General features: G+C 38.6%; 1 protein-coding gene across 3 annotated transcripts in view; it reads right to left on the bottom strand.

Annotated features, from left to right (window-relative positions):
• The window catches only part of LOC119837484, a 26,821-nt gene extending 1,570 nt beyond the window's left edge, over positions 1 to 25,251 (bottom strand). The window contains exons 1-31 of one of the 3 annotated variants that reach the window (XM_038363080.1): positions 24,910 to 25,251; positions 20,503 to 20,640; positions 17,820 to 17,905; positions 17,490 to 17,623; positions 16,609 to 16,785; positions 14,650 to 14,810; positions 13,927 to 14,051; positions 13,485 to 13,669; positions 12,911 to 13,047; positions 12,163 to 12,530; positions 11,671 to 11,839; positions 11,247 to 11,361; positions 10,584 to 10,687; positions 10,117 to 10,276; positions 9,463 to 9,630; positions 9,045 to 9,181; positions 8,549 to 8,650; positions 7,770 to 7,911; positions 7,139 to 7,336; positions 6,339 to 6,503; positions 5,147 to 5,338; positions 4,642 to 4,844; positions 4,259 to 4,340; positions 3,844 to 3,969; positions 3,099 to 3,198; positions 2,371 to 2,555; positions 1,726 to 1,893; positions 1,316 to 1,481; positions 663 to 785; positions 338 to 438; positions 68 to 247 (exon numbers count right to left, since the gene is read on the bottom strand). In XM_038363080.1, coding sequence (XP_038219008.1) covers positions 68 to 247; positions 338 to 438; positions 663 to 785; positions 1,316 to 1,481; positions 1,726 to 1,893; positions 2,371 to 2,555; positions 3,099 to 3,198; positions 3,844 to 3,969; positions 4,259 to 4,340; positions 4,642 to 4,844; positions 5,147 to 5,338; positions 6,339 to 6,503; positions 7,139 to 7,336; positions 7,770 to 7,911; positions 8,549 to 8,650; positions 9,045 to 9,181; positions 9,463 to 9,630; positions 10,117 to 10,276; positions 10,584 to 10,687; positions 11,247 to 11,361; positions 11,671 to 11,839; positions 12,163 to 12,530; positions 12,911 to 13,047; positions 13,485 to 13,669; positions 13,927 to 14,051; positions 14,650 to 14,810; positions 16,609 to 16,785; positions 17,490 to 17,623; positions 17,820 to 17,905; positions 20,503 to 20,640; positions 24,910 to 24,995 — 4,683 coding nt within the window. In that variant the 5' untranslated portion in view covers positions 24,996 to 25,251. The remainder of the gene's footprint in view (positions 1 to 67; positions 248 to 337; positions 439 to 662; positions 786 to 1,315; positions 1,482 to 1,725; positions 1,894 to 2,370; positions 2,556 to 3,098; positions 3,199 to 3,843; positions 3,970 to 4,258; positions 4,341 to 4,641; positions 4,845 to 5,146; positions 5,339 to 6,338; positions 6,504 to 7,138; positions 7,337 to 7,769; positions 7,912 to 8,548; positions 8,651 to 9,044; positions 9,182 to 9,462; positions 9,631 to 10,116; positions 10,277 to 10,583; positions 10,688 to 11,246; positions 11,362 to 11,670; positions 11,840 to 12,162; positions 12,531 to 12,910; positions 13,048 to 13,484; positions 13,670 to 13,926; positions 14,052 to 14,649; positions 14,811 to 16,608; positions 16,786 to 17,489; positions 17,624 to 17,819; positions 17,906 to 20,502; positions 20,641 to 24,909) is intronic. The other 2 variants (XM_038363088.1, XM_038363097.1) reach the window with 2 other exon arrangements.

The following is a 25,251-nucleotide window of genomic DNA, read 5'->3' as shown; positions in this document are numbered from 1 at the left end:
TCTCGGCCACCCGTGATCCCGCCACAGTAATCGAAGGGGAGCAGGGGGCTAATGCGTGTGCGCTCACCAGCAGGAAGTGGTGCAGGCTGAGCGCGTCGGCGGTGGGGCGCAGCGCGGGGTCGTGCGTGAGGCAGCTCACGCAGAACTCGCGGCCCTCCGCCGACAGCGAGCTGGGGATGTGCGGCCGCCCGCCCATGCCCACCACGAACATTATCTGGTAGTTGCTGTCGTACTCCGAGAACGGCCGCTGTAACAACAAAACATATTCCACGTCAAACGCCAAGTTTTATATAGGCCATTTAGGAAACTGGGCAAGATGCGAGTTAAGTGTACATACCTTGCCAGTAGCCATTTCAGTGACGACGCAACCGAGCGACCAGATGTCGGCAGCGCGACCGTGGCCGGATGACTTCATGAACACTTCCGGCGCCATGTATGCTAAAAAAAAAACAACCAAAAATAATGAAAATTCATATCTATTAAGTATATCTTTTTTTAATGAGGTATTTAATATACATTAGTTTTTTTTTTTATTAGAGTGGGGAAAGCAAGTTAGGTTGCATATAAAGCAAGAAAAGCTGGAACCAACTGCGAAATTCCAGGATTTCATTTAATTGGTTAAGTTATGACTGTCCATCTGATAATATAGAAGTGTTCCTTACCCTGTGTGCCAACGAAACCCTGAAGTTCTCCAGGCGCGGTGGTGTTCGCACGGATCTTGACAGCACACCCGAAGTCTCCCAGCTTCAGACAGTTGCCCTCATTGGTCAAGAATATGTTTCCACCTGTTGAAATGATATTTTAATTTGATGATTAATGAAATTATGATATAATTTTTGGATATACATCTTAAAATCATTGAATAAATTAATTAACATTTAAGAACCTTAAATATTGCAACTACAGCAAATATATACATATCCATCTGAAACATCATTAGACATAGCTACTCTAGTTTTAAACATCAATAGTGCTGAATAGTTTATGTGAGAGTCGAGCACGCATCGACACGAATTGGGCCAGCTCGAACTGGGGGATTACCACATCCCCAGTGTTTCGTTCGGTGAATAGGGGAGCCGGAGGCCCATATTCTTTTCATTACCATTTCCAGTCCATTCCTTTATTTGTGTTGTAAATCCTTTCTAAATTTGTGGAGACCAGACCTTACGTCTGCAATTGACTACGCCTCTCCAGTCGCGGGCGGTGTTAGCGCGACCCCCCCCCCCCATTGCCGACGACGACATAAAGAAGCGCCTCTATGCATCTATAGGCACAGCAGTGAAGTGGAGTATGAGTGGAGGTGAGCGCGACTCACTCTTGATGTCGCGGTGCGCGATGGCGCGCGCGTGCAGCTCGCGCACGGCGGCCAGCAGCTGCTGCGTGTAGCGGCGCGCCGCGTGCTCGGCCAGCGCGCCGCTCGTCGCGATCAGCGCCTCCAGCGAGCCCTCCACGCACAGCTCCATGAACAGCAGCATCTCCTCCTGTTTGCGACGAGCCACGTCAGAGCGATCATTGAATTAATAGGGCAGTCGAATTTGTTATCGTTCAGTAAGGATTTTCTTCCCTGATTTCGTTATAAATCATATATATATATCAAATTTTAATTTTATGAACTCCACGTGTATTCACACGGGAACTTTAGAATAGACTCATGCTTTGATTATAAGACGTAAATATTATAAAAACGCGGACGACGCCGCAAGCGCGGAGGCGGGCGGGCCTCACCCGGTGCAGCTCGCAGCCGTAGTAGCGCACGAGGTGCGGGTGCGCCACGCCCTCCAGCACGCGCAGCTCGTTGGCGGCCCGCTGCAGCGCGCGCCGGTCGCCCGCGCCGATGCTCAGCTCCTTCATCGCCAGCACTTGCCCGTTCTCCGTGTTCACCACCGTGTACACCTGCACCCGGTACACATACGCGATTTGAGACTCTAGCTGTATGTGTATGGCATTTCAACTGCCTCACTTTTTCATTAAAAATAACGTTTTAAATCGCTTAATTTGTGTGCTGTAGAAGATGCGACGATACCAGACGTCAATAATGTTATGAACAAAAAACTAAAACTAGCGATAGACAATAAGACAAGTGATTTTGCGCAGAATAACGAAGTAGGCTTGATCACTACCGATTGTGAAAGTTTAATTGCTATAATTTGTATGCGATAAGAATTATGATATATATGCATAGAACATAAAAAAAAACATTAATATTAGTCTACTACCAGTTCATCGCGCGATACCGGATTAAAAATATTCCCTTTAAATCCCAGCCTCTTGTATTCACTTGTTATAACTTGTCCACAAATAAAATCCCAAATCATCATACACATTTTTAAATGAACATATACTATAACTATCTCTCAACATCCACCCCACCTTCCCAAAGGTCCCGGCGCCGATCTTCAAGCCGCGCTGCCACTTGAAGGTAAGCTGGCGCAGCTTGGGCTCGTAGCTGTGCACGGCGGCGCCCAGCACGCGGCCCACGCTGCCCGCCGCCCGCAGGCTCGCGTCGCGCTGCTCGTCCAGCTCGTGGACCGCTTCCGCTACGCGCTTGCTGTGATCTGCAATCGTATATTACATACAGACATATACATAATATATATGAAACCAAGACGATCAAGAAGATGCTAAAGTTTTTGAAAACTAGCTGCGCCCCGCGGTTTTACGCACGTAAGTAAAAATTGTCTATATGTTATATCAGTTGTCCTGCTGTCTACGTACCAAATTTCATTGCAATCGGTTCAATAGTTTCTGCTTGAAAGAGTAACAAACACACACACATCCTTACAAACTTTCGCATTTATAATATTAGTAGGAATGACTACAAAAAATATACAACATCTTAATTTCAAAAATAGATGCAATAACCCTGGGGTGAAAGAGGCATTACTTGTATATTCCTTCATGGTAGAGATGTATTATTTCATGGAGACTTCTTGCTTTTTATCTCATTTAGTTGAACGAAGACTATCTCTTTTCACAAAGTGATATTTACATAGAATCTTTTCTAAAATTCAATTTTTATAATTTTCAGGCAATTGTCGTACCTTAATAATTCCATTTATATATAATATAATATAATAGTAATAATGACAAAAGCTCACCCATCGAATCTTGACTACTGTAGACCGGCGGCGTGTCCTGCTCGCTGGAGGGCGACGACGTTGAGTCCTTGCTCATTGAGTTTGGATTGGGCACCGGACTCTAAAAAGTCATCGATATCCATTAGCGATTTATGCTGTTGTGGGGTACAAAATGGTTTTTGGCACCATTATATATTTATGCTTTACATTTACATTGTATGTTGTTTTACACAAGTCTTTTGAATAGACTTCTAAAACGACGAGGTTCTCAATTCGATATTCTCGTGTTTGACACTTCAGAACTTTTGAAGGGTTCCCCCCTTCCAAAGTTCTGAAGACTGCGATTTCGATGGTTTTTTTTTTTTTTGATGCTGCTGATTTTCGTATAGTCCCATTTAAATTTGGTCTAATTCTGACAATTTGAAAGGCGATTTAATTTTTTGTTTCCTAAAGAATTTTTCTTCCTACATCTGAATAAAATTATTATACATCTCTTATGCCAAATGATTCAATTTACTGTTACGTAATAAACATTCAAATAAATACGCTAAGACGTATAAAGCTCTAGAAGATTAATCGAGCTTTCAATACATCTCAATTCATTCAATTAAAAAAAGTAATTTTTTTCATTACAACGATTTAGTAAAGATACAAGCTCCTTTAGTTTACCTTGTAAGCAAGAAAGGTTATTTGTCCATCCGAAAAAATATCCATCCTGCAATAAATAACATTTCATTCAGTCAAGCAATCATTAAGAAAACCTCACGTGCAATCTCAGTCTATGGCGGTGCGGAGTGGGCGACATGGAGCAAGGGTACGCGGGGTCGCTTCTCGGCGCGGGACGGGAGCCGATCACGTGGGATATGCAGCCGTCCATTTGTTGTTTCAGAGCCTGGAAAAACATACATTAACAATTTTCAATAGGAAATAGAAGACTTTTTAACTGGAAAATCATCTAGAAATAAATAAAAAAAATGACCACAGATATGGCAAGGAATGAAATAAAAAATTATAAATTATGATCGTCTTGAAGAATTGTATTGAGCAAAGTCATTTTAAACCCATTCATTATTTTAATAGCATTTTTGACATACTTATCTTTTTTCTTGTTAATTTATCACGCATTTTAATTTTCTTTAAAAATATAAGTAAAGATGTTATGTATGAGGGAATAGACTTACCTCAAATTCCTCATCAGTCAAATGTTTAGTATTGTAAGGATCGCAGGCTAACATTAGGAACTCTAGACCTTGACTCGCCCATCTGCGAATAATTTGAAAATTAAAATGGTAATACAAAAGGCGCCGTTATCAATTCGCTTCTATAAAATTAAAACATTACCGCTACACATTTGAACGTTCAACGTGTAGTTTAAACAAAAAATTAAAAAAAAAATCTATAATAAAAATATGCCTCAGAAGAAATTTAAGGTAATAGTAATATCATATTACGTTAATATTTTTCTTCAAGTTTCAGTCAAGTCTTCTCTTTTAGATAATATTATATTGGAAGATTTAGAGAGATTTCGAATTATATGGTCATAAGCAAAAAAGAAACGCCTTACCTGGGTCTCAACCCTCTGCCCCTATCGCACCTCTCAACCACGAAACCCATCCAGCTCTTAGCTAATTCCACTATCGCCCTGGCGCTGCGCTTGGCCCACTCCGTTTCCTCAGCCTTGGACTGCTCCACTTCTGGCTCTGTTCGTTCTGTTTGTTCTGTTCGGTTCGTGTCCCCGGTTAGGAGCAACTCTAGACTGTTCTTTTGCTGAGAGAGTGAATGAGTAATAAATTTAACGGATTTCTTCGATATGCAGAGTTCACGATGTTACCACAAGTGCTTTGTTTTACTCATAAGAATCGCTTAAAATCAGTTAAATTTAAACGTTACACACAAGTACACTTCATCGTAGACAACTTTTTTAACCCATCATAAACAAATAGAAATCAATTTTTAATATTCAAAAAATAATTGTCGATAAACTTCATCAAATAACATAGACCCTCTTGAGTAAAATTCTGTGGTACCAGGGCTACTTCCCTTCTTCTTTTTCCCAACAAAAAACTCACCGGCCCATCTCTAAAGCCGGCATCGTCGAGCACGGAGCCATCCACCTCCTCCCCGAGGCTGTCGCAGCGCAGCAGCCGCACGCGGCGCGGCGATGCGTGCGCGGGCGCGTGCGCGGGCGCAGCCGAGCGGCTCGCGGCCGCCGCCCGCTGCGCCGCCGCGTCGTTCACGAAACCGTGCAACTCTTTGTGCATCTGTAATTGTTTTATGTAATAAAGGCAGACGTTCGACCGCCATCCCGCCTGATGTTAGGCAGTCGAACAAGCCTATTCACACAGACTTGAACATATCACTCACATGACCCAGAGTTAAGAAGAGTTTCAGTCCTTCAGATTTCTGTTTTTTTTATGATATCGGAAGGCAAGAGGCAGAAAAAATAAATAAATAAAAAGGCAATCCATGGGATAATCATTGTGAGTCTTTTCAAAATCTTTGTACACATCAAACATCTTGCGTTTATAACACGGATTACATAAGCATTTATAGGCACGCACGTTGAGGTTTTATTGACTTATTGACAAATGCAGCAGTTATTGTAAGAATCATCGTACATATTAGGAAATATTATAAATCGCAAAGAATTAGTTGGCCTGATTTGTATTGCAAGAAAATTCACTTACTTTATATATAAATTCATGTGTCATCTATCATTACGTGAGTCCAACTCGCTCAACTCTTTAAATATTGGTAACCGTATATGCAAAGATTTCTACAATAACTCAGAGCCAACAATATCAATCTAAATTAATTTATATAATTTGCGAAACTTGAAGCTATCACGCATGAATGCACCAACAACCAAAAAAATTCCAACACCAAACATTAATAGGAGTACAGGATGAGAACAGTTCTCTCAGAACAAAACTTGACTTACAAGGAAACGTATGGACCTATAACCATTAACTTAACGAACTATAGTAGACTGTTCAAAACGAATACAAGCGTATATTCATCAATTATAAATGTAATTATACAATGTATGTTCCGAAACCATAACCAAATTTGCCTTTTAGTTTTGGAAGCACACCAACAACTTTCAAGGTTGTATATACAAACGCAACCCAAGAACATAAGCAAACACTATTATTTACCAAGGGATCACACACGGAATCGAATCGAGCTCCAAAACCTACACAGCACGAGCACAAAAGCACACCCGTATTCAAAAGCAGCACAACACAAGAACACCGGTACCATCGGATTGATCGACTGGTGTATGAGTATAGTCTCGGGGCGGCGGCGCCGCTGCACGGGCGGGGGCGCCAGCGGCTGCAGCGACGCGGGGCGCAGCCTCCGGGACTTCAGCTCGCGCTCGAACTTGTACGGGCCGTGCACGAACTTGTGCATCTCCGTGTGCATCTACGGACATATGCGTGCTCATGTGCGTGCGCGTGCGTGCGCGTGCGTGCGCGTGCGTGCGCGTGCGCTGTGAGCGACATGCGGCGTGGGCGGATGCAACTTATCGGTACTGTTTAATTATATCATGCAAGGTTTGTTTAAGTTTCATATTTTGTTATTACATGCGTTATAACAGTTAGTGGACATTATTCACAAATTTATAACACTATATTGAAGTGGAAGTTTCCTACTCAAAGGCTATATTTATTTTGACACAAAAATCTAAATTTGATAAATAAATATTTAATAGCACTAATTCTTTGTCAGTAAGAAAGTGTTCTTTGCGCGCGTTAGAGCGCTAATATGTCGACGCACTGTGGCATTTTCAGATAAAACGCGTAGTTAACGCGCGTCAGAGCGCTGTCGGTATATTTGCGCGTAATGCAAATGCGCGTAGCTCGGCGTTAATTACGCGTTCAATATGAGAAAGCCTTAAGACTAAATTGCCATTAATGCTACCCAAAACACATCATAATATGTCTTTGAGTAGTCCAACCGCACCCTACTTAGGAAACTTCCAAGACACAAGTGTAATCTCGGCGAACATTCCCGAACGTTCTGGAAGGTTCGAGAAGGGCGCGGGGGGTCGCGCTCACCTCGAAGCCGAGCTTGAACATCTGCAGCAGCAGCTCGCGCACGCGCGCGCCCAGGCTCTCGCGCGCCTCGGGCGGCACGGGCGACGGCGCGGGCGCGTGGGGCGCGTGGGGCGCGTGGGGCGCCGCCAGCGGGTTGCTGCGGGCCAGTATCTCCTTCGTTTGCTCCGCCAGGCAGTTGCAGAGGGCCATCAGGCTGTCCTGAGAGTTCGTGTGTCGTTTAGAAAGAAAACTTTCACATTCACATGACCTATTTTTTTTTAAATATGCCTAGACTGTAGAGGAGTCCTTCGGTTTTGAAAATTTGTTCAAGTGAAAAATCTAATATGCATTACAGTGTATCTATAGATCATCATCATCGGCCCTTACATATTCAAGAACAGGTCTCCTATGCGGGTTTAGGATATAATCCACCACGCTGGCCAAGTACCGGTTGACAGATGTCACATGTCATCGAACTTTTGATTCTCGGACATGGCAGATTCATCATGATGTTTTCCCTCACCGTTTCGAAAAGAAACATTAAACCAAGTCCTTATTAATTCTTCGACAGATACCGTACCAATTTTGCATACATACAAAACGATACAGGGCGAATGAAACAATCATTTTCGGACATCCACAAGCCACTCACAAAGATCTTAGCCTTGTTCTTATTGTACTGGTCGGACAGGCGGCAGGCCAGCATGCGCGCCCACTGCGCCGCCTGCAGCGCCGCCTCGCGGGACGACGAGTAGATCGTCTGCGCCTCGCGGCACACCAGGTATATTATGTACCTGCGTTATATATTATGTAGATAAATACAACATGCTTGATGAATATAGAAATAATTAATATGTATCTTATAATATATATAGAATATATACATATATACATACTTAGACGTTATTAAAAAAAAACAGTAGACGGGACCTAAGATACACGTAAACGGCGTTTTATAAAGAGCTCTTAATGTAAAAACGGATGTTTTCCAAGGCCCAGCCTGAATAAAAAAAGGATGCAACTTCCCTGTTATAGCATCGAAACAGTTATCTTTAGTGTTAAAATCACTATTAATAAAAAAAAATCTTTCGCGGCGTCTGTCTGTATGTCTGCTTGTTTGTTAGCGATAAACTCAAAATTCGATTTTTATATTTTCACCAACAGTTACCGTGGCTACCGGAAAGGTTTTAGTGTGTAATTTTTTACCATTTTGTTCATATTCCAAATTTCCAACTCTCTCCAACCCTTTCGGAATTTCCAACGAAAATGTTTTCTAAACCCTTCTAGAACAATACAATGTATGCTGGAATTGTGTATCCTATAAGTCTACAGATAAGTCCGAGATGACTTTTCTCTTACAAATGGCAATATATACGTGCAATAATGCGACAAGGATAATATTCTATGTACTCATTATATAAATTAGTTTACCTGGGATCGTTAATGATCGTGTGCTCCTTGACTTCGCTGAGATTTTCGAACTTGTCTTCGAATTCTTTGAGCAGTCTATCGAGCTGGTTGCACGCGATTTGTCTGTGGAGTTAGCACTTGGCAATAGACGTCATAAAGTATGGACCTGCTACTTCATGGCAATTCACAGGTGCTTTTTTTGTAAGTTCACAAATTTTAGGGCGAGTTATTGTTGGGGTATCTAGGGGGGTAAACTTGTTTTTAATAAAAAATTAAACCACAAGTAGATTAGAAAATTTAAATGGGATCATAATATGTAAGGCACTAGCTTTTTATAGTTATGAGGTAACAAACACAAAGAACTACAGTTGAATTGATAATCTCCTTCTTTTTTGAAGTCGGTTAAAAAGGAGGCAAAGTAGTGTTGTTCGAGTGTTATCTAGTGCAAAGTGTTACATAGTGTGAAGATGATACATTAGGTGTCTATAGTGTAGTGTCTCCCAGTGTATCTACTCACGCAAAAGCCGGCGGCACGAGCCCCTTGGCGGAGGGCGCCCTGGCGGCCAGCCTGGCGGAGAAGGCGCACTCGGCCGACAGCGCGCCGCGCGACAGCGCCTCCGTGGCCGACATCGTGCTCAGGTACGACAGGTATTGCTGCAATTGTGTACGGGTTTTATACTGCTATGCTTTATACAAATTAAAGCGTATTTCTATTTTTATTCCAAGCATGACCTTTCTTATGTGACAGTTGAGCACGCTTTGGTACGAATCGGGTCAGCTCGCACCGGGGAAGTACCACACCCCCACAGAAAATCGACGTGATATAGTACTACTTAGAGCAGGCACCACTTTCAGACAGGAATTACCTCTGCGAATGTTCATCGGACGAACTACCAGCTGAGTTGCCATAAAAAAGTAGTGCAGGCCAGGCTCACCTGCGTGGCCGTCTCGACGGTGGCGTCGTAGGTGTGCAGTATCTGCATGAGGTCGGCGCGCGTGCGCGGGCGCAGGCGCCAGCCGCGCAGCGCGGCGCACGCGTTGCGGGCGAACGACGCGCGCGTCTCCGCCGCTATGTCCAGCCCCTCCCGCAGCTCGTGGATCAGCTGCCGGGTTAGTGCGGGCATGAGTATGGGTCGGTTCTACGCACTTCAAGGTCAGTAGTTGTAATGAAAGAAGAGAAGAGGAAAGTTCTCTTTTTTTTTCTTTTTTTACGAACGCAACAACATAATATAATTTAAAGTGTACACAAATGTATATATTTATGTGTGATATGTTAAAATTTATATTTCTTTCTTCTTCTTTAGGACTTCGGAATTGAGCTATGAATTCTTGTTTTACGAAATCAATTAATTACAGAATCGGCTATATCATTCTCCAGCCCCATTCTCAAGTAGTTGTAAATACAATTTAAACGTTTTCAGTTTATAAATAACTGTTGAAATTAAAAGAAATGAACGCTGCTTCCAACAAAAAGAAAAACATAACTATTGATCTATAATAAAAAAAAAACTCTTTTTTGAAGTCTGTTAACTTTGGACCTTCAAACAAATTAACAAAGTAATTTTAAAGCTTAAAAACTGTTTCATCACCTGCTTAATAGTCAAACAAGACGGCTGATCTGGTCGCATGTCTATCCTGAGCGAGAGGTAGTCGTGCAAGGCCTCCATACAAATACAGTTGAGTAGTAAGAAATGATTACGGTAGGAAGGGAGACGCATTGCTATGTTTTCTGGACTCCAACATCCGAACCTACAAAAACAAACAGCTATAAAAGTGTGAGTGACTGGATGACTGGACAACAGTGGCTGGATGGTTGCGACTCCAGAATTGTTTTTTAACCCTTGACCCTTTTTATTCTTTTTGCCAACAGGCGCTTGACCTAGATTTATGGATATGGTCAGAACCCTCATGGGCAGCCTGCAGTGGGATATTTTTTGTTACGATTTAATTTAAATTATTCCCTCAGTTCGAGATTAAAAATTCTAATTGATACTTTATGTTACTTTAACATTATATCTATTATCTTATGAAGAAAAATAAGCCGAATTCAGCTCACCTTCTCAATTCGTGTATATTTTTCACGCTCTGTCCCATTTCCTTGTTACTCTGGTCTCCGTCGCGATGCTCGACCTCTAATTCTTCATCCGTGGATGTATCGTCCTGTTATACGTTCATTGAAATGTATTTTTATTAAGTCATATAATTTAGAAATTAAAAACTTTTTAACGGATTTTAAACGCCATTTACAGCGAGCGTAACCACGCTCGCTGAAAATCGCAGCGAAATTTTTAATTTCTAAATGTATAATACTCGCGTAAAATCAAATATAAGAAAATACTAAGTCACATAATACCTATATATCCTATTCTAAAAAAGACCATAATTTCGAAAACGTATTATTGTGAAGGAATTGCCCAAAATATCTTACAGACATGTGTAATTTAATATAGTAGTATCTTTTTAATTGACTTTTTTTTTGTTAAAGAATATGCAATATCCAACTAAGCACACATATATACTTTCGTTAGTCAAAATCGCTTCATCCAGTATCGTTGTAAAAAGAGAAGAAAACATTGCGATTAATATCATCTTTGAATATATTTTATAGTACATCTGCCAAACAATTAAATGTTATTTTTGCAGTTTTAATAGTTTATTTATTACAAGGTTTAGTTTAGTTATTTATAGGAACGTTAATTAATTATTTCAAGCTGTTTACCGTAGGCTCCTGCAATGTGAGGTAGACCTTCTGCAGCAAAGTGCTGCAGATCTTGTTCATGAACATCATGCAGCGCCGCACGCCGGCCGTCTTCAGGATCTCGCGGTGGTAGTCCCTGATAAGAGACATAATTAGTTTAGAGAAAGTTATTTCCGTAAAATTTTGTCCAAGTTGTATAAAGTCGTTTATCCTCCATCCAGACTGAAAACTGGCAAGAGGTGGCGCAGGATAGGATCAAATGGAGGCTCTTTTTGTCGGAGGCCAAGACTCACTTTGGGTCACTGCGCCACTATAGTAGTAGTAGTTGTATAAAGTGCCAGGGACAGTGTACAGGGACAATTATTTATTTTTCTCTACTATTGAAGAAAGAAAGGGGGATCCCCCCCCACACACACACACACACACACACACGAAGGGCGCTCACCTGTAGGCGGACACCTGCGTGCGCGCGAGCAGGCGCAGCTGCGTGAGGTCGTGCAGCGCGCCCAGGCGCAGCGCGCCGGCGCAGTGCCGCTCGGCCGGCGCGCCGTCCGCGCACGCGTCCAGCACCACCTCGGGGGTCACGCTGCCGCTGCTAGTGCTCGCCGTGTACTCTGATACGAAATTCAAATTCAAATTCTAATTTGTAGAACACAATACAAATTTATATTAAAGTATTATTATTATAGCGTTCGTCAGTTATGTTATGTGATGTGGAGTGTGATGATGTATGAATTTATTCTGGATTACGAAACCATATGTCATACCAGTCGTTAATCCTTTCCTTTTCCCTTACCCCATAAAAGCGGGCAGCGCACTCACAGAGGTACTACCTTTGCGAATGTTTATAGGCGGTGGTGATCGCTTACCATCAGGCGAACCACCAGCTCAGCTGCCCGCTACGATATAAAAAAAAAAAATAATATTATGTACTCACCAGATCTACTATATCCGCTGTCTACCGATTTCTCCTTATCTAGAGATTCATCGCCAGGTCCATAGCCTCTCTTATCATCAGTGCTTTGTTCTTCACCACCTATCTTTTCACCATCGCCCACATAATTAGGACCGTCTACAATGTCTTTAGCTCCAAATTTTTGTTCTTCATCACAACCCTGGCTTTCGGCAGTTTTGATGATTTTGGAAATGTCATGAGGGGCGTGGTCTTCTATACCGGAGTCTTTCTTATCATCAGTATTATCAGATTGCGCGCTAGTGTCACTGTTGCTGGAGTTGTTGGAGTCGCTCGCGTTACAGCTCACGTTGAAGCGCACTTGGCAGGGGCGGGGCGTGTCAGATGATTTGCTGCAAGTGTATTCTACTATTTGAATTGCGATGTCTTAAGAATAAGACGTTTAAAAAACGATACAGGTTTGTATGTATATTTTAATAATTAGATAAATAATTAACATGTATTTCAAGAAAGTCGTATATATTCACAAATAACATCAAAGATAAGTATACAATACACTTATAAAGGACGATTAAACAAAATTTCTTAGTCTCTTGTCATGTTGACTCAAATAAATAATATTTATACAATGTTTGGCACTTTAAACCTAACCTAACCTATAAATTTTAAACATTGATAAGTTTATCATTTAAAAATAAACCTTATTCCAACTACGTATAGTCATCTTCTCATTAACATCTATCTACACACAGAAAACACCCCAAAAGCTCACCTACTAGTGGAGTCCACGGAGGTCTTGTGCTGCATGTTCCGCCGGCGGTTCCTCATCCGCACAGTATGCAACATTCGCCTCACAGACAGGATCTTGAGGCGCAAGTGTAACGCTGTGTTGTACCAGAGACACATTGCCTACAAATTTATTTAAAATTATGCATGAAAACAAAAAACTTAATTTATAAAAAGTGCAATTTACAAATGAATTATTATATGCATCAAGTATTTACGTATTTTTCATTGTTATGTATACTCAGTACCTAGCAGTTTTTATTAAAATGTTAAATTTACATGATTGGAAAAGAGGAACAACAGTGTTTTTTGCCAGCTCCTCTCTGTAGAAACTGCTTTCCGAAGCGGAGATAATATTTAACACAGTGCTATGACGATTCAAAATTGCTATAGTAGCACTTTTGAACAGTCAGAAGTCTAATCAAGCGAATAAATGTTTGACTTCGAGTTTATCCATTCAATTTTAAACAATCCCAAGAGATATCTTGCAACCCAGCACACGTGCGCACGTGCACACGAGCAGCGGGGGCGGGGGCGGGGGCGGGGGCGGGGGCGCTCACCCGCAGGCGGTCGGCGAGCGCGCGCTGCGCGAGCGCGGGGTGGTCGTGCGCGGCGGCGAGCGAGGACGGGTAGAGCGCGGTGGCGGCGTCGAACGCGTCCAGCAGCGCGCCCACCTCGCGCATCGCCGCGCCGATCGCCTCCGAGCACGCCGTGCACTCGATGTTCAGGCAGCCCGTCTCGTATTCTGTACAGCGAGACGTGCACATTAGTGGATATGTTCCAAAGAAAGGTCGGAGGAAGAGGCGGTCCCGGAGTTTTCCCCGCCGGGATTTCCAGGATATACCCTGGTATGGGCTGACTTGGTTGATAGAATCCTTTTTATCCTGATTAAATGCTCCCTTGGGATAAAACAGGAACCTTGATCCATCCTCGAGTTTTAGCAAGACCAATTTGCAACAATTAATTTTTATATACACAGACAGACATAGATAATAAACTCACCATCGCTATCCATGTCCGTGCCCTGAGTACCATCCGTAGAGTCCAAAGAGAGATCTTCATTAGAGCACTCCAGGGTGGTCTGTAACTTGCCACTGGGTCTGCAGCACGGACGAGTGCTGACGAATCTGGGAAATAAAAATTTTAAATTATAAACAAACTATTAGACATTCTTTCATACAAATATTCGTCATTATAACCATTGACTTCCTTTTCCTGGATATAATACAGTTAAAATTAACTCATTGAATTAAATTATAACAATATTTTTCAAGGGTTTATACATAGTAGTAAATCAATAAATTACTGGCAAAATTGTGATTCGTTAAATCCATTTGAGAGGGAAATATAATGATAAATGAAAAAAAAAGCATTATATGTAACCGACTTCTGTAGACTCAAAACAGACAGACTTAATTCAAACTTTACACTTATCAAGGATCAGTGACAATGTAACTATTTCATGTGTTTATCGCCTTATCCTGATTAGGATCGCCAAGATTAAATAATTTATTTTATAACATATACTCTGTATAAGAGCAAGGCAATTTAGATGATTTATTTTTAAATTCCATTTTTAGTTCATTTTTTCTGTACATTTTTTTTTTATTTAATGAAATAGTAAGCAACAGATTCGTCTAGTTTAATCAATATACAAATTACTAACCCTAGTTAAAACGCTACGTTTTTGCGTGATAAAATTGTATTTATAATATTGAGACTCACTTGTATTCCATAATTCTCTGCACGATGTTAGGTATAACATTCCTCTGAGCACACAAAAACGCGTCCTGCTGCGCCAGGCTCCGCCCGGCTATTTTCGCCTGGATTTCCAACCAGATGAGATCCTTCAATTCGTTCTGCCACACCTTCTCTTCTCTACTTATCTGGGAGGTAAGAGGGTATTGAATTTCACAGAAAAAAATTAAACAGTTCAGAACAGAAACTGGGTACCAAATAGAACTGAATTTATAGCCTGATGCAGCGAACTTTGATATACCATAGTCCATAGTTTAAATAATATTTAAGCATCGAAAATAACGTTCGATCAATATCGGTAAAACAAGTTTATTTTTGGTTGTAAAAAAAACATATCTTATACCTTTAAACGAGCAATTCTTGTATATATATATATATATATATATATATATATATATATATATATATATATATATAATTGGAATCTCGGAATCGGCTCCAACGATTTTCATGAAATTTAGTATATAGGGGGTTTCGGGGGCGATAAATCGATCTAGCTAGGAATTTTTTTAGAAAATGTCATATTCGTGTTTTATTCGTGTTTTTTTTTTCCTGACATCTATTGGTGAATAATAATACTATTTTGCTTCGTAGATAGCTGGACAACTGAAATAACACATAGGCACTTTTTAAAGCGATATTCCTACGGGATACGGACTTACGCGGTTTCAACCGCGGGTCACAGCTAGTATTTTTTTTAATACCTACACGTGAAAAACGACAAGTATGACATAAAGGAATCGCTTACTTTACTTTTTTACTGCCTACTCTGGTACAGTGGTTAACGCGTGAGCGTAGAACCGAAGAGTCCTGGGTTCGATTCCCGGCGAAGATAAAAATAATGTCTCGGTCTGGTTAGACACAGAAGGCTCCTACTTTACTTGTCCATAAAGAAAATAGATTAGTGAGAAGGATGAATATTATCTGCCCCATACCCCACTAGGGGACACGGGACTTCACACCACACACTAAGTCCTAGTCCTCCTAAATTCTGCAATTTTCTGAGCACGTTTCCTAATCCTTTCTTTCATATGATTAAACGTAATCGGTCCAGCCGGTGACGCGTGATGCCGTGACTATGCAAAATAGGAATTTATTTGTTTATTTGATAGGTCGATAAGGATAACACATTGAGTTTTTTTTTATGTTCATAAAAATAGATTCTATTGAAACAATGAATCACCAGTTTTTTGGATCCGGACTATACAGCTATACAGCTTATAATAGTTATAGTCATACAAAAACAGAGACCAAGATTTGAAGAAGTATAATACAATATGTTCAAAGCATTTTTTTTAAATGAAGTCTTATATAATTGTTATAAAACGAAAGTCTCATACATTTATCCATTTTAGAGTCTAAGGATTGTTTCATGTGTGTTTAGAATCCTGGAAAGATTGTTTTAAGGCATTAACACCGAAACTCATTTTTAGTAAACGACACGGGCCCAGGAATAAAATCCATATAGCAATGAATTTTAGTATCACTAAATAGGTAAGATCTTTGATTATTATCTGTATTGCGCCGCAAATAGGACAATCAACAAGTTTTTGAATTACATTCCCACATTCAAAAACCCGTCGAGCGTGAATCTGTGTTAAAAAGCATGCAAAAGCTGCCGAGTTTCGTGCTGCGAATAGGCGAACCGGAGGTCCGTATCCTAGTCCTTGCCTTTCCCAATCCATTATTTTATACACATCGATAATTCTTCTTAGATTTTAAGTGGGCAACGGATTTGTTCTAACTCTGCAAATGTACACGGAAAGTAGTAATCGCTTACCATCAGGCGAACCACGGTTGCCGGTTCTAACATAAAAAAAGGTAAAAAACGTATCTCAAATGATTGGTACTGTGATAAAGGATTACCATAGCATTACAAAACACATAACCATTAATATATTTCAAAAAAACACGCAACAAACTCACAGTCCTCCTGCACCCCTTCTCCATGTTCCCCATATTGATGAGCATGCTGAAGGTGTTGTGGAAGTTCACGCGGCTGGGTGGCAGCTCTTCATCAGGCCGCTCCAGCACCAGCTCCTCCGCCGGCCGGCTTTTGAGCCGCGACGTTAACGACATGAAGCGGTTGCACGACTCCACCTTCCGAATTGGGCAAAGAAAGAAGGAAAGAGTGGTTCGTTTATCGTCGGGGACAGCACAGCACACTGACATAACTTTTTACAAACGGATTATGAAAATAAATTAAAATAAAAATAGGGCATTACGAAAAATTTAATCATAAATACAAACAATTAAAACAAAGACGAACAATTATGAAGCAGTAGAAACAGAGAAGCGTGATATAACAACTTTCACAAAAATCTCAAAGGGGTTGAGGTCACATTGTGTTGCAATGTCAAATATATAATTTGGCAGCGCGATTTTTATGTATAAAATGAGACATAATACTGAGCAGAAATTAAGGCCGTTCCATATATTTACATATTGGTCTGGTTTGGTCTCGCCATGGAAGGCTTATCACCTAATCTGAATGACTAGTAAAACATACGTGCAAGCCTTATACATGCATGACTTATAGGACTTTTATTTCTCACTAGCTTTTACCTGCGCCTTCGCACACGTGAAATTCGGAATTGGTTAGTAGATGTTATTATAATTATAAACCTTCCTCTTGAATCACTCTATCAATACAAAAAAAAAACCATCAAAGTCCGTTGCGTAGCTTTAAAGATTAAAGCATACATATGGACAAAGGGACAGAGAATGTGATTTTGTTTTATACTATGTAGTGTTTTGAGCACCAAAACTACACGAGTAATAGAATAAAAATGACTATTACAACTCACCAACGTCGGCACCGCAGGCACGGGGCCAGGAGAGGGAAGGGAGTCCGCTTTCGGCTCCCTCTGGCCAAACTCTTGTTTCCAGTCCCTCTCCTTCGACCTGACTAGCTTGAGGCTCGCGCGCTTTTTTAAACGTTCTGAAAATAAAAAGTTGTATAAAATGCCCAATGATTTCAGTTCGTATATCAATTAAATTATTGGGAGGTGAAGAATAATTGCTTTTAATACGGTTCCAATAAATAGTGGTCTTCTTTTTAAAAATGTTTTAATATAAATGCACAAACGCAGATTGCATTCTTATAAAATTATGTTATACTTCCATTAAAAGCTCACCAGGTGGCGTAGGCTGAAATACTGGAACGGTTTCTTTCTCACTGATGGAAGATCGCTGATAGCACGTACCGGACTCCATCAGATTTCTGAAAACATAAAGGATTGAAATTTTAATACGCATTTAATTTTGTGTTTTTATAGCATTGAAATGCTTTATAAATGAGCAATTTTGAAAGAATAGCAATAAGTTGAATTGCTACAAAAATTTCGTATCCCGCCTCGTGATCAAATTTTTTTTATTCTTTAAAAATTTCTCATTTTAATACGTAATTTAATTTAACTTAAGACTAAGTTTGAAGCCGAAACTTTCACAACGTCTTTGACGCTTTATCTCCGAAACTACCAATCCTACAGAAAAATTTACTAACCATACTTTACAGCTATTTTAATCCTCTACAATTTTGTTTCTATTACTTATTTTGGTGTATAAATATAAGTTCTACACCAAAATAAGTAAAAAATTTTTAATGTCATTTTATTGATGAAGATTTCCTTCATGAAATAAACCGAAAATAGACCAATCTTATAGAGGGTTTTAATCGATGATTTTTCGCTATATTTTTTAATGTAAATTAATAACATTAAAAAATATAGTGAAAAATCAGGCTCTGGAGGAATCTATTAAATTTGACGTAAATTATTTGTATAACAATCAAACAAGCATGACTCTCAACAATAGCTCTATAAACAATTACATCTATGTCCCATTTAAAAAATAAGCATTTTCGTATCGCAATAATCAGGTGATGGCGACGTTAATCCTTTCCCATACATTGCGCATATTAAGTACCACACTATCCTACTATAATCCTACTAATATTATGAATACGAAAGTTTGTAAGGATGTGTGTGCGTTTGTTGCTGTTTCACGCAAAAACTACTGAACCGATTGCAATGATATTTAGTGCGTAGACAGCTGGTCAACTGGAATAACATACAGGCAATTTATCCCGATATTCCTACGGGATACAGACTTACGCGGGTGAAACCGCGGGACACAGCTAGTAGATTATAGACGTAGGTGCTAAAAGAGAGATCGCGCAGTTGGCCAATCCCTGATTTTCCGTAGTTGCCAAAATTCTGTCACGATATAAATAACATGTATCCTTTATAAGGGTATTCCTCGAGTATATTGAAATAGATTTAAAATGTTAGGTATGCATTTAAAAATATTGCTTGTATGTTAGTATTGTTCTATCGTTATTGAGTCAGAGGGGCATTACCGATCACTGCCATATAATTCTGATAACTGACTCATATATATGTATAAGTACTGATTTGTTGTAGTATTTTTACAATTGTCGTATTTTAACACGCTTTTATTAGCTTCACCTGTCTGTTTGCGTGTAGCTCATTTCTTTATACTCGATTTTGACCCACTTTAAACGAAAGGGCTCCAAAATTTGTACACTTATCCAGAAATGGCAACGATGCAATAATTTCTCGAGTTATCCCGATTTGATATCGCTAGATTTAAATAATTTCCTTACGTATGTATACTCTGTACAAGAGCAAGTGAGTTGATTTCGTTAATACTAACATTAAAGCTTGTTGTTTCAGTTCATTTTTTAATAATACCTGTGTATTATTATAGTACGGTATTCGAAAAATTTATGAGTCTATTGCTGGGATCACAACTCGAGTGTTATGGTGCGATAATACCCGATAACCGCGATACGGTGGCGATTCAATGCGTCTGTTTAGTATTCATAATTCCATAAATAGCGTTATAACTAATCTGGTCTGGTGGAAATAAGTTCTACATCTAGAACACTAGTCAATCGCTCTGGCTCCGTCCGGATTGAACCCGGGATAAAATCAGAACGAAATATAGCCTATGTCACTCAGTAAAGATGCAGCTTTCAAAAGGTGAATGAATTTTTGAAATCGGACCAGTAGTTTTTAGGTGAAAACATTACATATATACATACAAAAACACGAATGATTGCTCTTTGCAGACGTCTAGTTGAATTGATAAGTCTGAGTTGAATTTACTTCATAAACCTATTGTTTGTATATTTATCTATGCTACCAGCTGTCTTAGTAAGAGCAGCACTTTTCAATTCACTGCTATCCTACACCTCATAAAAAGCAGAACGTAAAAAAATGTTCTCTTACTTTGCAAGAAATATATATACTAATGAAAGATCCAATAGATAAGAAGATAATCTTTACTATCTGTCTTTCTAATATTATTAATGCAATTTTTATTCACATACAAGAGCAGCTTAAACAAACAATATATAGCAATTAAGGATAAAACTGATTTCTGTGTCAAGAAAGGATGCTAGTGACAATAGCAATTTTTAGTCCGGTGAAAAATCTCATTACCAAAGCGATTGCCCTTGACCCCACAGGCGAAGTCGTCTTCGAAAAGCTAGGATTCTATCGTGATGAAAACAAAAATGTTAATCCCACTAATCCTACTCCTTCTATATATATCCTTCCTACTAATATTATTAATGAGAAAGTTTGCAATGAACACACACACGTGTGTGTGTTCGTTGCTCTTTCACGCAAAAACTACTGAACCGATTGCAATGAATATTTGTACGAAGATAGCTGAACAACTGGAATAACATATAGGCAACTTTTTATCCCGACATTCCTACGGGACACGGACTTACGCGCGTGAAACCGCGGTGCGCAGCTAGTACTTAATACTTCGAAAGTTAAAACACACCTGCGCTTCTCCTTATCCCGTATCCGCGCTCTTGGCGGCGTGGTCCCCAGCAGGTCGGCTTCGGAGCCGTCCCCGCTCTCCTGGAGGAGGTAGCGGGACGAGCGTCTGGGGTGCCGCATCACTACATCCTGGCTATCGCTGGAAATAATATACGAATAATGTTATTGCTTTAATACTAATACGTGTTATATTTATTGCTAACCGATAGTCCGGTTGAAACGGGTTGGAATCAAAATAAAATATAGCCTATATCGCTCACAGATAACGTGACTTAACTGATTTTTTTAATTCATTTACCAGCAGGGCAAAAGAATTTTAGAAATCCGTTCACTAGATCCAGAGATTACACCCTACAACGTCACAAACTCACAAATTCATCAATTTAACCTCTTTAAAATATTTTTTAGACGGTATGGGCTATTAAGTTAAGTGTTTCTTATTTAAACGTTAATGTACAATCGATAACTTCATTATATATCGAAAGCTTGCTCGCTGCATATTCGTGTTTTCGATCGCTTCAGAAAAACTATCAGCTGCAGAATATTTTCTAAATCATATCTCTTCGAAATAGAAAAATTACATTACCAGTTCCATCTGCACTATGAAACAACTATTATTATATATTTTTAGGTCTCGGTTGAATGAATTAATGTATAATATGTTTCATTCCCGTAACGTGATTCAATAAGCATCTAAAAATATGATTGCGAGAAAGGGACGACAATATGTAAATTATAACACAAACATCACCTGTACCGATTGCATAGTAAGAGATGAATGAACTTCAATCAACCCGCATTTAATATGAAATTATTTATTGTAATTAAAATATATATAGTTATGATGCGTATTCTAATGAGATGTTCTAACTGAACAAAGGTTAGAGAGTTCGTCGACCATGTCAGAATGTCGTGCGAAAACCAGTTGCTGACGCCCGCCGTTTTATATTTGTTAGCAAATATCGTGTGATCGTGATAATTAACAATTCGTACGAAACTCGGGTAAATGAGTAAAAGATGTACAATTATAGCAGCCAAAAGGCACACCTCTCCCTATAATCGGGCAGCGCTTGACCACGATCTCGCCTGATGGTAAGCCGAGATGTGGTCTAAGCAATGATGGTCAAAGTGCTGATGGTATATTGTAACAAAATTCAAACAAAACCATTAATTATTTAGGTATAAAAAGATTTTATTATGTAGATTATGTATTTACAAAAGCTCGTCTAAACTAATTGAGTAATCAATTTAATTAATAAACAATGATTAGTATAGTATCAAACACTTCTATTTTGTTAATTCACTCCTGTCACACTCAGATCTAGTCATCCGTCTGCACTCATCAGAGATTTAGACATTTTCGACTCTCAACTTATCATATAGACGGAACTGGTTTTAAGCATATTTAAAAATAACAAGGGGTTCGCCCCGGTTTCACCCGAGTACGGCTTTTCTCTTCACAAGAACCTTCCCTTTGCATTAAGAAATACCTACGTACAAAAAAAAATTGCCCAGTTGGTTAAAACATTCGCGTTTTACGCTTAGCTACTCATATAAATAATATAAGGACATTATTTATGACTATCAATTGGAGTCAGCTGAATTCCATTAAACAATTCGTATCCAAATGATAGTGTGATTCAATATCAAATAGCGATACTAATTAAGATATCTGTAAATTTTATCAAAAGTTCAGTTCCACGTATTTTTGTAAGGAAAAAACGATTATTTGTTAATTTTGAAAGTTCTCTAGACCTAAATGTTTTTAAGAAATAGAAATCTTTTAATTGAAACAAAAAAAAATCTTTTAAAAACATAAGTCATATAATGTGACAAACAGTAATTATGCTCTAATTTTGGGCAGTAATAATTACATAAAGAACAATAAAATAAGCTGGCTTTATAAGTTCAGAATGAAACGATAAATTGAGTACGTAATTATGAATGAAAATTAATATATTTTGACTTACATCAACTTTGGCAAAAATACAAGTTAACGAGTTGGCGAAGTGGTTTTTCTAGTTACTATGGAGGGTGTGTTTCCAATCATATCAAAAGTACCCACAGACGGAAAACGATAAAATAGTTTAATCAAATGTACGCTATGATAAGCGTAACATTCCATTCGATTCTAGTAACAATAATCATCCGTTATCTAACACCCATCGCGGAATTAAGTGCGATGGCAAACAGAATTGCTTTTATCCGACGTTTTATCAAAAATTCTCAACAAACGACGACCTTGAACGCGTGACGATATATCCCAATTATTGTACAGACATTTTCTACAAAACCCATGTATTGTGCATGTATATACCCCAAGTGGATTCCAGTACCCATAAGTGGATCATAAGGAAGTTTTAAAATTTGTAAAGGTGTATTTTGATACTGTTATATTTTTTCACAAAATCAAATCTCAAGATACAAGCTCATATGTTGGGTAATTTAACATAAAAATTTAGGTATTTAGGAAAGTACATTACTATTTCTTGTTACATAGGAAACACTTCAAAAATGCCTTATTTTCAAATATTCATATACACATATTCTTGCAAAGAAACAGAAGGCCTGTCATATTTTGCATTCTATTTAGAAAACACTAATGAACGAGGCCTTAACACAGGAAATCCGTTAATCAAAATATTGATCACTTCAATACGTTTTCATTTATAATTTCATTCAATATATAATTTAGCATAGACATAGACATAACATATTTAGGTACTATGAAGGTTTGTTTTATTGGTTGATGAATTGTGGCTTGATTGACTACCGTAACAGTGGTGTTAATCAGACATAAGAGAAAATAAGATGTATCAAGTCATGTTAAACATAAATCAAAGCATTGGATGATACTAGTTGCACAAGCAGACTTATCAACTTGTTGTGCCTCATGAATAGTGAAAAATAAATATTTAAACTGAGCAATGCCAAATTTTATTTACTTTCTGTCTGTACCAAAGTACAGATACAATAGTTTGCATCACAGACTACCGAGCTATTTCAGTTGGCAAAAATGGATTTTTACTGAATGCAACGCCATCAAGATATGAATTGATGAATGAAATCTAAAACTCCATTAATCAAATTACATAATATTACACCTGCTAAAAATGTGTGCCCATTTGAGTATATTTGTACTGCGTTATCACCAAGTGACACTGATAACACTATAAGTGATAGCACACAATGTGCAATTTACAACCAGTATTAACATATCTAGACACTACATTATGTGGAGCTAATCTCTATTGAGTTTCACAGTATCATTACGCAGCTAATCATCTGCTTATATATCAGTGTAGGGTAATATCACCACTTCATGTATTTTTTCATCAGACTATTTGCTATTTGTCTGTAGCATACATTGATATGTGGGTGTTGAATACATTAAATCAATCAATAGAGACAAAAGGTTTGATTGTAGGTGTGTTTGCTAGGAAATTATTCAAATACTAATGAGGCAATTTCATAATAACCCTTGTATAATAAATGTAGACAGACTAATTACAAGGCTGTTTCAATTCAAAATCCATTGGATAATAGACATTTCTATCACTCTCAATGACCAGCAAACACCAAGGCCACACCAGAAGGTCAAGTAACACTTCTATACTAATAATATAAAGCTAAAGATTTTTTGTTTGTTTGAACATGCTAATCTTAGGAACTACTAGAGGATTTTCAAAAATTATTAAACCATTACATATGTATGTGAGTACCGACTGCCAATGGCTATATATATGGGCAGAATCAATATTTTATCATAAATCATAAAACAGATACATATTGTTTATTCCTTATGTTTTTATGATAAATATGTAACATTAAAACCAATTCTTAAATTAAAAGATTGCTAATGCTTATACTGTAAACAAGTTTTGTTAAATTGGACCAAAATTGTTCCATCTGATGTTAAAAGTCCGTTTAAATATAACAATAACTTATATGTACTTAGTCAGATTTCATTTTAATTGTTATCCCAGGTCAAGTAAGATAAGATGATGCCTCATCTCTCAATATTCTTGTGAAAAATATCTGGTACATGTGGCGCAGCCAACTTTGTTATTAGGTGTTTAATTATCCAGTACAAAAATGTTTTGGATTTTTTTACATTTGACATGTTTGAGTTACACTCAAAGTCTATTTATTTATGACTTTTTTACTAAACCTAATTGGCTTTTGGGACCACTGAAAACTATTATAGAATCCTGTTTTTGTTAAAAATGTGTTATATTATGCATTTATCTAATAAGAATTATCTAAAGATGATGCAATATAAAATAAATTTTATTCGACAAATAAGTTTCGAAATTCGCATATAGTAGGTACACATAATACATAATGTAAACACTGACGTGTTAACCCAGCACGTATCTTGTGCATGTATTTAAATGACAATACTTACAAATCATCATCGGAGCTCTGGCCAGAATCGAAGTTTATAGGGAACCCTAATTTTTTCTTCCACTCCTTATCGCCGCTCGAAACCATTTTGCAAATAGAAGAACCGGATGCAAAACGCTCGATCCACTAACATGCTAATACTAAAATGTTTTCCTTTATACAGCACGTGATTTACATCGCAAATAATGATAAAACATTCATTCCACGTCTAATTTACACCTCTTTTCACTTTACACTGATACCGGCACGAAATCATAAAAAAAATGCGTATAATAACTATCACATAACGCGATCATCGGCATCACCGTTCAACACCTCATCAAAAAATAAACGTTCTCGATCT

The sequence above is a fragment of the Zerene cesonia genome, chromosome 3, assembly GCF_012273895.1.
Source record: "Zerene cesonia ecotype Mississippi chromosome 3, Zerene_cesonia_1.1, whole genome shotgun sequence".
In the NCBI taxonomy this organism is placed as follows: domain Eukaryota; kingdom Metazoa; phylum Arthropoda; class Insecta; order Lepidoptera; family Pieridae; genus Zerene; species Zerene cesonia.
The sequence above is the reverse complement of the archived record's forward strand: the minus strand, read 5'-3'. Positions and strand labels throughout refer to the sequence as shown.